The sequence below is a fragment of the Oryctolagus cuniculus genome, chromosome 8 (assembly GCF_964237555.1).
Source record: "Oryctolagus cuniculus chromosome 8, mOryCun1.1, whole genome shotgun sequence".
Lineage (NCBI taxonomy): Eukaryota > Metazoa > Chordata > Mammalia > Lagomorpha > Leporidae > Oryctolagus > Oryctolagus cuniculus.
The window spans coordinates 3954513-3968965 of record NC_091439.1 but is presented as its reverse complement, the minus strand read 5'-3'; the positions used below and the strand labels follow the sequence as shown (position 1 = coordinate 3968965).

The window sequence follows — 14453 nt, the reverse complement described above, 5'->3', positions numbered from 1 at the left end:
ATCCCGCAAATGGGCTTTCCCCATTCCACACTAATGGAATGGAAGACCGTTCAGAACTGACCTTGAAGCAAGCAGCAGGGAGAGGCCTCTGGAGAGGAAATGAGCTCTCAAAACACCACTCCCTGCACTCAGCTGTCTCCCACTCAGCTCCTGATCCTGCTGAAGAACCGTCCAAGCTGCCCACGAGACCGACATGGGAGCGCACACACCCCACTCCTGACAAGGGTTCTAACTGGTCACTTTGGCCATTCCCAGCGTTAGTAGCTCATCAGAGCTTGCACAGAAGAAGCACTCCTAGCCCAAATACATTTTTCCACTGAATTTTTAGACAGAACCTTAAACAAATGTTCGTCTGTTTTTGAAGAATACTGTATAAAGCATGAAAGAGGAAAAGCATCAGAAACAGCAGGGCAAAGCTTTCCTTTTAAAAGAGTCACTGCTGAAAGGTAAGCTTCCCTGGCTTCCCTTGCAGTCTGCTTGCTTTTCTTTACACGACTCTACAGGTGGAGCCTGTTCACTGTGGGAAAGGCGAGGGGCGTGACAGGCTCTGGCCAGCACACAAGAGGCCGGCTTTGAGGAGGAACAGTCCTGCAATGGAAGCAGGAACTGGGCTTACTCACCCTGAGCAGAGCTGGTGTCCTCAGAGGGTTTCACAGCTCAGCAGAACACCCCACTCATCCCCGGATCACCACTGCAGCCAACTCCACATTGCGCTCGGGTCTGAATGGAGTTGCCCTGCAAGGGCCTTACTCATCACACAGAGCACAGCTTAGCCACAGCTCTCCCATGACACTGTGATGACACAGAGGCGCGCCACACTGTGCCTTCCCTGCCTCCCACAGCCCATGCAGTGGACTGACAGATGTGGCGGTTACTTAGCAATCCTTGCTGGTTATCTCACCCACATCATTCACACAGACAGACAATGCAGGGCCATCCTTCCATAAAAACTCTTCTCTCCTCCCACACACTGCTCAATGCCACATCATAATTTACATTATTACATGGAGGAACCAAACACTGGGCCGTGCCTAGGAGGAAGCAGTCTTTCCACTGCCTTTAAGGATCTGACTGATGATCCCTTTGTCTTCTGGGCCTGGAGTAAAATAACTCCACAACATTTAAAGGCAATATGATTGCCAAGAGACTAAAGCAGAAAAGCATAGGGAGCACTACAGCCCACCTGAGACTGTTCCGCCACATCACTCTAGGCAGCTAAGCCTCATGCACTCCATCACTGTGAGGAAGTCAGGGGAAGGAGGGAACCCCAAACTGAAATGCCTCTAACTTCAGTGATGAGCACACTGGCCTCCCAGAGATGACCTAGGGCTGGGTATACATAGTCCAGTTACTTTGAATGAACTCTAACGGTCTGCTCAGGCTGAGACAAACATTTCAGTGGGATTTACAACAGACTCAATTTCTTTCCACTTGCATTCAAAACACACAAGTAAAAACAACAGCTTATGTTAAACATCAAGCACTTTCAATAGTCCAGGGAATGTTCTCAGGCTTTGACAGGCATCAACCCATTCCATCATCACAACAACGCTGTACAGCAGGTATTAAAGTTTGCAAGTGACTCATCTGAAATGCTCAGGATCACAAGTATTTCAGGTTTTGGAATTTCTTGAATTTTGGAATGCTTACATAGACTCTACCAGCTGAGCATCCCTAATCCAAAAATTCAAAATCCAAATGCTTCAATTCCAAAACTGTTTGCATGCTCTGTCAACACTCAAATAATTTCTGATTTTAGAGCATTTCAAATTTTGGAACTTCAGATTAGGGTTGCTCAACATGTATTAATACGTCCGCTTGACAGATGGAGAAAATAAGGCACAACTGCTAGGTTCCAAAGCTCACATGGAACAGCAGGACAGAGAAGGGGTGTAAACCCAGGTGGTCTGGCTCCAGAGAACAACCTTGACCTGCTGTTGTGTGCTGCAGGAGAGGCCTGTGGGGAAGTGAATTCAGGTGGGGGAGCTAGCGGCCTAAACAAGAGTGTTTAAAGCTAGCTCCAATTTCATTACCAACTGTGTGACATTAGACAAGGCATCTCACTTCCCTGGCCTCAGTATACTCATCTGCATAGTTCTGTGTGTGTGTATAGGGGAACTAGATCAATGTCCCTTCTACTTCTAAAATTCTACTACAAATTACTATGGTTGGAATAAAGTTATTAGGATAGTATGTGCTATTTAGAAAGTACTAAAACAAAAGCCCAAGTAGGGGATAGAAAGCAGAAGAGACTTTCATAATTACTCCTGGGCAAAAATCAAGTTTACAACCAAAACTATCTAGTGAATCTATGGCCCATAGCCAGCAGTGACAATTCATGCCCAAGGCAGTCAGGTAGGATAAACGCCAACTGGACAGTTTACGAGACCAGCTTACTTGTTACAGCTTGTGAGTGTGGATACCTGTGTGCGTGCACGCTCATGTATTGCACAGCAAAGGAGGGAGAAGTGTGTGGTGCATGCCTAGGGAGCCCAGGAAGCAGAGCTCAGCGTCTCCCCATTCAAACTTCTGACATAGTAGTTCTAACTTCAATCAGCTGATAGAACTCTTGAGCTCTCTGAAACACTTTGTTATTTTAAAAAGTGTCTGTTGCTGAAAGGAACACACAGAATTTTAAAACCCACAAACATAAAGAAATCCTCCTTACCTGTCTTGAGGAGCAAGAGGTCTGGGTGTCCCAGGTGGGAATGGAGAGGAGCTGCAGGCAATGTTTGTGCTGGTGAGTGGGTGAGTTCCCTGGGTTGATGCCACTCTTGCCTGAGTGACCTGACAAAAACAGAGATGGAGACCCCCATCTGCTTCTAACAGGAGCCAACCACTCTCAGGAGGCCTCAGAAAAGTGGCACAAAGAGATCTTCTGCATGGAACTCCCTCCTCTCCCACCAGAGGGAGAAACCCCAACTGAGTATCTGGGAATAACAAACTGAACGTCAAAGCATGAACTAACAAGGATCCCTGCTCCTGTACTGTGTTCAACTTAAGCCTACTCTATTTCTAAAGAGCATGCTCAGGCCCGTGCCGCGGCTCACTAGGCTAATACTCCGCCTTGCGGCGCCGGCACACCAGGTTCTAGTCCCGGTTGGGGCGCCGGATTCTGTCCCGGTTGCCCTTCTTCCAGGCCAGCTTTCTGCTGTGGCCAGGGAGTGCAGCGGAGGATGGCCCAAGTGCTTGGGCTCTGCACCCCATGGGAGACCAGGATAAGTACCTGGCTCCTGCCATCGGATTGGCGCGGTGCACCGGCTGCAGCGGGCCAGCCGCAGCGGCCATTGGAGGGTGAACCAATGGCAAAGGAAGACCTTTCTCTCTGTCTCTCTCTCTCACTGTCCACTCTGCCTGTCCAAAAAAAAAAAAAAAAAAACCATGCTCAAGACCAAAGAGGGAGAGAAGGAAGACCCCAAGGAGAAAGGCTGGCCTCTAGTCACAGGAGCAGAATGGCCAAGGAGGGTCTTTCTCTGCTGTTTTCAGAGCCAAGAATCCAGTAAGACTTCATCATCCCTTTGCATTAAACAATATTACAATTCTCAGAGCAGCAGGAAGAAAGGCAGGGGCTGGGGATCTAAGGACATCTCAGTATGCTAGGTGAGGCCCACAAGCAGGGCAGCCCAGAACAGAGCCCCAGTTCTACACAGCATCACCAAGTGAACTCCCAGAGTCAAAGCTGATGTGACATTTTATAAGCCTCATGGGGGACTGAGGCTACCCAGAAGTAGTGCAGCATAAAAGTGCCCTCATCAGTGGCTCAGCTGGAAAAACCTTTTTTGATTCTCTTTCAGAACAATCTAGATGTTTTGCTTTGTTTTAAGATGACTAGCTTTCACAAAATTGTATGGTTATGCTAATACAGACTTTGTTACTACTGAGTCAATGATAGCTCTTCAGCAAAGACTCCAGATAAACAGATTGCAGGGTATGAGCACAGTGACTCAAGAAAGCCTCATGCAAATGCTCCTCCACTCTTCCCTTTCGCCAAAACACGTGGCACCGTAACTTTTATAAGGAGACATTCAATCTCCATGTTGTTTTTACCAGTCAATGTACTGCTTGACAAGCCTGTGTCTCTGTTGTAGCTGAACACAAGAAAACCAGAAGGAAACAGGAAACCGTCCAGAGTTATTCCTCTAGATAGACAAGTTCCAGCATGGGGGATCAGAATTTCCATACCTGAAAATCTGAGGAAGAATTTATTATTTGAATTTATTCACGTTCTTTTACCCCACTTTATATAATAAAGTAACATGGTATTAGGAAAAGCTCCTCCTCCCTGGAAAGGCACAGCAGAGAGCTCTTGTGTATTCTTCTCTCCCAGTGACAGCTCTGGGATACAACTTCAGTCCTAACCGAGGGCCTCTCACCACATAGCACCAAAAAAAGGCACACAGAATAGAGCAGAAATAGAAAAGGAACAAGTATGCAACACCATCCTGTGTTGAGAATCTGGGCTTTGTGATTTAGGAAAACAACAAAAAGCATGGGAAAACACAGGAATACCCAAGTATCAATGATGATGATGACAACAAAGATATTGACATTCACTGTGTGCTCAATGTTTCTGGGCACTGTGGCAAGCACTCCATAGGCATTCTTTCAATTGCTCCTGGTAATACTAGAATTACTTCTGGTTGCAATAGCCAGGCTGAAGCCAAGAACTCCATCCAGGTCTCCCATGTGGGTGGCACAGGCCAAGCACTTGGGCCAACCTCCACTGTCTTCCTAGGCACACTGACAAGGAAGCAAAGCAGCCAGGACTCAAATCAGCACCCCAATATGGAATGCTGTCATTGCAAGTTGCTTAACCTGCTGCACCACAATGCTAGCCCCCATAAATATCAGTTTGGTTTGTTTGTGTTACATTCTTTTTTTCCCCCAGAAACATTTTATTTAAAGTATACAAAATTCATGCATTTCAGAAATACAACTTCAAAAACAGTGATTCTTCCAGCCATACCTGCCCTCCCACCCCCACTCCCACTTTTCTTCCTCCTCCCTTTCCTATTCTTATTTTTTTTAAATAAATGTATCTTTTTATTTTTTTATTTTTTATTTTATTTTTTTTTTTTGACAGGCAGAGTGGACAGTGAGAGAGAGAGACAGAGAGAAAGGTCTTCCTTTGCCGTTGGTTCACCCTCCAATGGCCGCCGCGGCCGGCGCGCTGCGGCCGGCGCACCGCGCTGATCCGATGGCAGGAGCCAGGAGCCAGGTGCTTCTCCTGGTCTCCCATGGGGTGCAGGGCCCAAGCACCTGGGCCATCCTCCACTGCACTCCCTGGCCACAGCAGAGGGCTGGCCTGGAAGAGGGGCAACCGGGACAGAATCCGGCGCCCCAACCAGGACTAGAACCCGGTGTGCCGGCGCCGCTAGGCGGAGGATTAGCCTAGTGAGCCGCGGCGCCAGCCCTATTCTTATTATTTTTTTACTAAGATCTATTTTCAATTAACTTTATACACAGCAGATTAACTCTACACTAAATAAAGAGTTCAACAAATAGTATGAAAAAAAAAACTGTTCCTCAATACTTTTTTGATTTCTCTTTTGATTTATTCTATGACCCACTGTTCATTCAGGAGCATGTTGTTCAGTTTCCATGTGTTTATATATGTTCTAGAGTTCTTGAGTTGCTGATTTCAGCTTCATTCCACTGTGGTCAGAGAAGATGCACGGTATTATTATTTCATTTTTTTTTTTAATTTGCTGAGACTTGCTTTATGGCCTGGCATGTTGGTCTATCCTAGAGAAGGTTTCACACACTATTAAAAATAATGTGTATTCTGCAATTGTTGGATGAAAAGTTCTGTAGATATCCATTAGATCCATTTGGTCTATAGTGTCAATTAACTGTTATTTCCTTGCTGGTTTTCTGTCTGGTTGATCTGTCCATTGCTGAAAGTAGGGTATTGAAGTCCACCATTACTATTGTATTAGAGTCTATGTCTCCCTTTAGATCCCTCAATATTTCTTTTAAATAGCCAGGTGCCCTGTAATTAGGTGTATATACATTTATTATAGCCATATCTTTCTGTTGAATTGATCCCTTAATCATTGCATAATGCTGTTCTTTGTCTCTTTTAATAGGTTTTGTGTTAAAGTCTATTTTGTCTGATATTAGGATGGCTACACCAGCTCTTTTTTGGTTTCAGTAGCATGGAATATCTTCTTCTATCCTTTCACTTTCAGTCTGCACATCTTTGTTAGTGAGATGTGTTTCTTGTAGGTAGAAAACAGATGGGTTTTGTTTTTTAATACATTCAGCCAGTCTGTATTTTTTTAACTGGAGAGTTCAGGCCATTTACATTTAAGGTGGCTATTGATAAGTAATGACTTGGCCCTGCCATTTCTCCATAAATATTCTTATTTTTTTTATTTCCTTTGTACTTTTACTAGAATATTTTCTGCCTTTGCCTTCTTTCATAGTGATGACCATGTTTCTGTGTCTCTGTGTGTAGCACATCCTTAAGCATCTTTGTAAGGCTGGACAAGTGGTAACAAATTCTTTCAATTTCTGTTTGTTATGGAAGGTCTTTATTTCACCTTCATTCATAAATGAGAGCCTTGCAGGGTACAGTATACTCGGATCATAGTTTTTTTTCTCTTAAGAACTGAAATATATTTTGCCATTCTCTCTTAGCCTGTAGGGTTTCTGATGAGAAGTCAGCTGTGAGTCTAATTGGAGAGCCTTTGAAAGTAATCCTGAGTTTCTCTCCTGCACATTTTAGAATCTTTTCTTTATGTTCTACTGTGGAGAGTGTGACTACATGTGTTGTGGTGAGGATATTTTCTGGTCATGTTTATTAGGAGTTCTATGTGCTTCCTGTACTTGGACATCCCTTTCTTTCTCCAAATTAGGGACGTTTTCTGTAATTGTTTCACTAAAAAGGCCTTCTAATCCATTCTCTCTTTCCACGTCTTCAGGAACCCATAAGGGTCGTTTGGTAGTATCCCATAAATCTCCAATACTGTTTTTTAATTATCTAACTACTACTTGTTCTTCTTCTCCTTTTTTTTTTTTTTTTTTTTTTTTTTTTTTGCTTTTGGTTTGACTGTAAAATTTCCAGATATTTGTCTTCTAACTCGGATATTCCTTCTTCTGCCTCACCAAGTCTGTTGTTAAGGCTTTCCACTGCATTTTTTATTTGATCTACTGAATTATTCATTTCCAATATTTCATTTGATTTATCTTTAAAATTTGAATTTCATGGGAATAAATATCCTTTAACTCATATAAATTATGTATCATTATCTAAGAGAAATAATTTCCCAGAGGAAAAAATAACTATAAGAGTTCTGATCATTCTTTTTCAAATACAAAGATATTAAAAAGGAAGTTCCCTTCCTCCCGTGGTTTCCTGAGAGTTCTGAAGAGGGTGGAATTTTCTATAAGTTGATCTCTTCCTTACTCTAATTCATGTTTATATACACAATGAGGTAGATACACCATGTGTCCTCCACCAGAAACTTGAATGCTCTACTAATGACTCCTAGTGGATAACAACTTCTCTCTCTTTAGTTCAAGACCTTCTATGTAAACAACTTAAAGGGTACTTTATGTTGGCTAAAGATGATTATCTTCCTAACTAATTCATGGCTCATAATGGTCTATACCCTTGAATCTAAACTACATTCATCCTGAATCACTTCCATAAACACATTCTGAGGCTAGAAAAACCAAAACAGAACACAGTGGGTTTGTTTGAAATTTAAACCAAAATCCCTACTCCATCTTAAATAGAATACACTGATTTCTCTGGGAAAAAATAACATTACTAGAAAAGTTGGAAGCACAAAGACATTAACTTATGAGGGAAACTGTTCCCTAGAAGGACTCCTTAGCTATAAAAGATTTTAATTAGGAAAAAAAGTAGTACAGTCAAATTCTGGAATAAACTAGTCTGCACAGCATTGACTTTGGGTATAAAGAAAATGACATCATCACAGGGCTGGGATCTGAAACAACTGTTCTATACAAAGCTGATTACAATGCCCAGTTCATTGCAAGTCAGTAGGAAAGGCTTTGCTCTCAGATCTAGGAGTGCACAGCCATGGATAGCTCCAAGAAAGTTTAATTCACAGACTGGCCTGGATTTTCTAAAATCTTGTTCTTTTAATAGAATAAAATTGTATCTTAAGGGTAACTGAACTCTAAAGAGAAAAAGATTGTGAAGTAAAAATAGGATATCTTATACATTAGAATATTTTTTCAAAAGCAAACAGCACACATTATTACCATTCTGGTTTGAGATTATATACTTCCTGGAAGCTTACAGCAGGTGCAAAGACACCATCTTGCAAAGGATGAGGAGGGAGAGGCTGGCCCATCATTAGAGAGCTGTGGAAATCCTGCAATCTCCAAGAATAGAAGGATTCCCTTGGCCTTGGGCAGCTGAACCATCCCACTGATGTGGCCCTGTGTCCCCAGAGTTAGCAACATAAGCAGGGTGATTCTCAAACTCAGTGCTCGGGAACTACCACAACAACAGCATTTGTTATGACACATACAGGTGCACAAGTGGGGGCTGCTTGAGCTCTCTGACCCTCCCATCCTCTTTCATCACCATATCAACCAGGAAATGGCAGAAGAAAGAAACTCCAATCACAGAGGCACCTAATCTAAGACTTTGACAGGAAGGAAAACTGAAACCACTATGAAGGAACAAATATACATAAAAGTATTCCTCTGTGTCTCTGTTGACCAACAGCATAGATACTAAATGTGTTTGTAATTTTTAGCATTCATGCTAACACCATTTGCTGAGTCTAATGGAAGCACTTCTTAGGATGGGGCAGAGTGGCATCCCTAAATGAAGAAAGAATGTATTATAAACTTGAGGGGCAACTCCCAACTCCAAAGTTGCCCAAAAATTGAACCAAAAGAAGCAAAGAGGGATGAACTTCAGGTGAAGTGGTTAAAAATGCCTCTTGAGATGCGCACACCCCACAGTGGGAGTCCCTAGGTCTGAATCCTGCTCTGCTCTGGATTCCAGGTTCCTGCTGGTGCACACCCTGGGAGGCAGCAGGTGATGCTGGAGTAGCTGAGTCCCTGACACCCATATAGGAGACCTGGATTGAGTTCCCAGCTTCTGGCTTTGGCCTGCTCAATCCTATTCTTTCAAGGTATTTGGGGAGTCAACAAGTAGATGAGAGCATTCTTATTTTCTCTCCCTCTTTCTCTCTCAAATGAGTAAGTATTAAGATGGGGGGGGGGGGGAGCGAGATTTTTCAGATTCCCTCACCACAGAAAATATTCACGATAAGCCACTCAATTCACTGGCCTGACCATTTCAGCAAGGACACAAATATTTGGAATCTCATTACCTAGAAGGCAAAAGCAAATACGTCCCTGGAGAAACAAAGGTATTCTCTGCTAAGCCTTACTTCCAGGTTCAAGTCCCCAGCAGGTCCTCCAACCTGAAAGCCAACAGATATTTAACACAGCTGTGGAGCAGTAAATGCCACTGTGGTTTGTATTAATGTTGGATTAAAATGTAATACATGCATATTTTAAGGGGTGCAATGAAACTTTTCAATACCTATACAACAGCTTAAAACAACCACACCAGGCATCTAGCTTTTTCCGTGTCCCTTTTTTTTTCTTTATGTTTGGAGCCTACCAGCTCCTCTCTTACAGTTCTTTAGACAGAGTATTAAACACCATTGTGAGCCAGTCACCCCACTATGCTGCAAAACACCACAGTGGCTTTTTGAAGAAAAAACAAAGAAACAGAAAAGGAAGGGTTGTCAGAAAAGTTCCTACAGCACCCTGCCAATGGTTCAAGTGAGTTCAACTGCCCTTGTGGAGGAAAAGCCACAGATTTTTTTTGGGAGGGGGGGGGGGGGGTTGTGCTCTTGGCAGAGTGTACCAAACCCTGCTCACTCTTTGATAAACAAATGCCAAAATCAGTACACTGACCAAAAGGAACACCCATTTTAAAACACCATGTGGTAACCTGGGCTTAGTGCTCTCCCCACATTAAAAGACAGGCTTTGCATTCACAGGGGTTGTTACAGGCTATACACGAGGCATCAGCAACCCCTAATTGGTCTTAACTTCCTTTTTCCCTCACTCCCATTCATCTCTAGAGGTCATATAATGAGGTAGAAATTATGGGCTCTGGAAAAAAAAAAAAAAAAAAAAACAACCCTAAATATTGTCTGGCCTAAACCTCATTGTAAAGATGAGAGCGGCTCAGAAATGGGTAAGCCGACACACCCAGAGTCACAAAGCTTAGGGAAGTACAAGAAACCCGGCTCCAGACCGCCAACCTCGTGCTGTCCTCTTCTGATCCAAGGGAGACCATTTTTCTCCTAAATGTAGGGCCTACAATACCCACATCTGGACAACTTAGACTGCAGAGAGAATTACATAGCCTTTTACCTCCTACATTTCAGCTACTGTGGCTCATGCTTCTGCCTTCATGAGAGGAGTAAAACTCTCTATTAAAGGGATAGGGAGTGGCCGGCGCCGCAGCTCAACAAGCTAATCCTCCGCCTGCGGCGCTGGCACACTGGGTTCTAGTCTCGGTTGGGGCGCCGGATTCTGTCCCGGTTGCCCCTCTTCCAGTCCAGCTCTCTGCTGTGGCCAAGGAGTGCAGTGGAGGAGGGCCCAAGTGCTTGGGCCCTGCACCCGCATGAGAGACCAGGCTTCAGATTGGCGCAGTGTGCTGGCTGTAGTGGCTATTTGGGGTGAACCAGTGGAAAAAGGAAGACCTTTCTCTCTGTCTCTCTAACTCTGCCTGTCAAAAAAAAAAAAAAAAAAGGATAGGGAAGATGCAACCATGCGTCACTGCAGCCAAAGGAAGGACACTATAATCTCCTGTCCCTGTGCTCACCTGTCTCTTAAAGCTGCAATTAAGGTTTCCCAATGAATGTTTCCTATCAGCCAGCTCAGATGAGGAAAGGTAGCTGATGGATGCTGCTTCCTTCCGTGGGAAGAAAAGTGCAAAAACCAGGCTATGGAGGCGGCCAAAGACTGTAGAAGGGAGCACACGCTCTCCCCGCACTGGCTCTTCCCTTGGTCACTGGGCAAGCGATGAGCAGTGTTCCTAACCTTTGGAGTAGTCTATCTGCTCCAATTCCAGGCTCCTCACTGCTTTTCAGTCTATCCTTTATGAAAGAGCCTAAGCAGTCACAAAGAGCTAATCGCAAGAGCCAGAATTAGTACGAATTAGTAGAGTTCAGCAATGGACTTCCGGAGCTGGAAATACACTATTTACCTTGCAGGTGAATAAAGAAAAGCTTCAGAAAGAAATTGAGAGCTTAAACACAGACAGAACTAGGACCAGGGCCCTTGTCTCTCAGCTCTGAGTACAATGCTCTTCCTATGACACACGTCATGGCAGATGTGCACCACCCACAGAGCAGCCTGGAAGCAACCCCTTGGACCATCAGAGTCACGTTGGCCTTGCATGGGCATTAGCCCCACACGTGCATTGGCCTCAGCAACATACAACGTAAAAGTCCTTGTCCAGCGGTGGCTATTGAAGCTCAGCAAAATACAACATGGGTTGGACAAGCATCAGGGGAGATATGAGCGAGATAACTATTCAGGGAAAAGAAAAGATCCATGACAAGCAGAACTCTGAAGATAGAATAGAAAAGAGGGGAGGAAGGCAGGGCAGAGAACACACAAGGCAAGAAGGCGGGTGAAAAGGGGCAGCATCCAGCCCAGCAGTTAAATGCCACTTAGGACACCCACATCCTGTGTTGGAGTCCCTGGGTTCAAGTCCCAGCCCCACTCACTATTCCAGCTTCCCGCTAACACACACTGTGGGGGAGGCAATGGCGATGGCTCAAGTGGTTAAGTCCCTGCCACCTACATGGGAGATCTTGACTGGGGGGTTCTCTGCTCTAGGCTTCATCCTGGCCTAGCCCTGGATGTTACAGGCATTTAGGGAATGAACCAGTAGATGGGAAAGCTCTCCTGTCTGTGCCGGTTTCTCCGCCTTTTAGATAAATAAAATTAATAACTAAAAAATAAAGCAAGCAGGTAAAAAGACTGGCATTAAAGCACCAAAAAGATAGCAGGCGGTCACACACACACAAGGTTCTGAGGAAACAAAATCCCTAAAGTCTGTTACTTTCTTTACAATGACACTTACTCTAAAAGTTAAGACATACCAAATACAATTTATTAAAAAAAGTATTTGAAAGGCAGAGAGACAGAGATCTTCCATCCACTAGTCCATTCCCCAGATGCCCACAACAGCTGGGACTGGGCCAGGCTGAAGTTGGGAGCCAGGAATTCCAATAAGGGTCTCCTACATGAGCAGCAGGGCCCAGATTACTTGAGCCATCACCACTGCCTCCCAGAGTACACATTAGCAGGAAGCTGGAGTCAGAAGTGGAGGTGAGACTCAAACCAGGCAAAATCGAAACGGGCAGCATCTTTCCTGCTGCAACAAGTGCACCAAGTCTGTACACAGTGACATCAGACGGTCCTCAGACATGGTTTCGTAAAGCAGAGTACTACACAAGATAAACATTTCTTCAACTTTAGCCAATATTGGGTGGGTTTGAATACTTACACTGGGTAGGGCAACTCCACCCTTGGCCAGCAACCTAGCTCTGCAGATGGGTCTCTCAGCCTCTCCCCAGAGTCCACCCCACGGTTGCGTGACCCTGAGACCTCCCAGAGAGGAGATATCGCTGACTCAGGCAATGGCCAGGTCCAACTGTGAGAAAGCCCAGGCCAGCCAGGCCTGGAACTGAGAAGCAGCACACGGCAGTGTTGATGGTACAGACCCCTACTGGGAGTGCTGCATGTTCTCTCTCGTATTAAATGGGTGCCTCAGAAAGTCACCAAGGGGTGGGGTGCCTGGTTTTGTTCCAGTAAAATTTGTTGTTACTAAAAACATGTCTCTCTATCTCCCTCTCTCTCTTTCCAACTCTGCCATTCAAATAAATAAATAAATAAATCTTTTAAAAAATAAATAGGTGGGGCCGACACTGTGGCATAGCAGGTGGGGCCGCCACCTGCAGTGCCAGCATCCTATATGGGCACCAGCTAGAGTCCCAGCTGCTCCTCTTCCGATCCAGCTCTCTGCTATGGCCTGGGAAAGCAGTAGAAGATGGCCCAAGTCCTTGGGCCCCTGCACCCGTGTAGGAAAACTGGAAGAAGCTCCTGGCTCCTGACTTTGGATTGGCGCAGTTTCGGATATTGTGGCCATCTGGGGAGTGAACCAGAGGATGGGAGACCTCTCTCTCCCTCTCCCTCCTTCCCTCTCTCTCTCTCTCTCTCTCTCTCTGCCTTTCCTTCTCTCTGTGTAACTCTGACTTTCAAACAAATAAATGCATCTTTAAAAAAATAAATAAATAGGTATAGAAATACCAGGTATAAAACATATGCATGGTAAATATCTTTGGATTTAGCAAGAAATGTCCATTCGGATCAACAGAATCTCCAGTGACATTGCAGCTCAGAGTATTCATGGTGGGAATGATACCTACAACAGATGGCCACACACTTGGACTACTTGGCCAGTCACACACAAACCTGCATTCCTCTCACCAACCGCTGCCCTCCGAAGTCTTGACTCCCAGGATTCTTTACAGGAACTATTTCAACCAGATGGGCCTGCTCCACAAGTCTCTAACGCTCGACCACCAACTAATGCGTCCCCTAAGGAACTTGCCAGGAACACAAGTTTCAGCTGCCAGTGAATGTCTCCTGCTACAACAGACATTCATGAACGTTTGGTGCAAGCTGTAGAGATAATTTCTCACTGTCTTCCTGTTTATCTTTTAGCAGCAAAGTACTGAAGAAACACAAATGCTTCTCTATTGCCTTGTCACCTAGAAATACAGTCTTGTCCTGGTAAAGCTCGACTAAAATTTTTAGTCCACACATGACAGATGTGCTCCTCAATTTAACAAGACTTAGATCAAGAGCTTGGGGGTGGGGGTGGGGGGAGGATGGATGAATAGTGCTGAGGACTAGGAGCACAGCAATGCAAGCATCTCCCACACAAGCCAGCAGAGGCTCCTTCCCTGCCCTGGAGGGACAGGTGCCTGGAGCCAAAGAACACGAGTTCTCTTGCTCTCAGGGTGGCATCTCCCTGTCTTCGATCTAGCAGCTCCAAGACATCCTCTCCAGGTACTCAGGGCTCCTGGGAGACGGACCTGAGACTCAGAAGCCCAGGTTTAAGAGGATGAGCTTGAGGCAACTAGAAATCAAGTGAAAATATCTGATGCTCGCTGTTAACACTGTCACCTGCAAACAGTTTATCACTTTAGGCCTCAGAAGTCAATGAGGCATCTCAGCCCGTCCACCCTCACTACTGACACACCTCATCTCTTCAGAGATAACTGTTCACAATTATTTAAAAGAAGCAGCAGTAACTGTCTAATGAGATGATGGATTTAGGGGCCAGCATCGTGGTATAGTGGATAAAGCCACTGCCTGAGACGTGGGCATCCCATGTGGGCGCCAGTTTGTGTCCCAGC

The 14453-nt window shown here is 44.8% G+C and overlaps 1 protein-coding gene across 21 annotated transcripts in view; it reads right to left on the bottom strand.

Annotated features, from left to right (window-relative positions):
• PSD3 (pleckstrin and Sec7 domain containing 3) overlaps positions 1 to 14453 on the bottom strand; it is a 588112-nt gene that overhangs the window by 322752 nt on the left and 250907 nt on the right. The window contains exon 2 of one of the 21 annotated variants that reach the window (XM_070047347.1): positions 2669 to 2930. The exons of 17 other annotated variants lie outside the window; for them this stretch is intronic. In XM_070047347.1, coding sequence (XP_069903448.1) covers positions 2669 to 2930 — 262 coding nt within the window. Of the gene's footprint in view, positions 1 to 620; positions 1056 to 2668; positions 2931 to 14453 lie in introns of those variants that run through there. 3 more of the 21 variants (XM_070047348.1, XM_051819341.2, XM_051819342.2) reach the window with 3 other exon arrangements.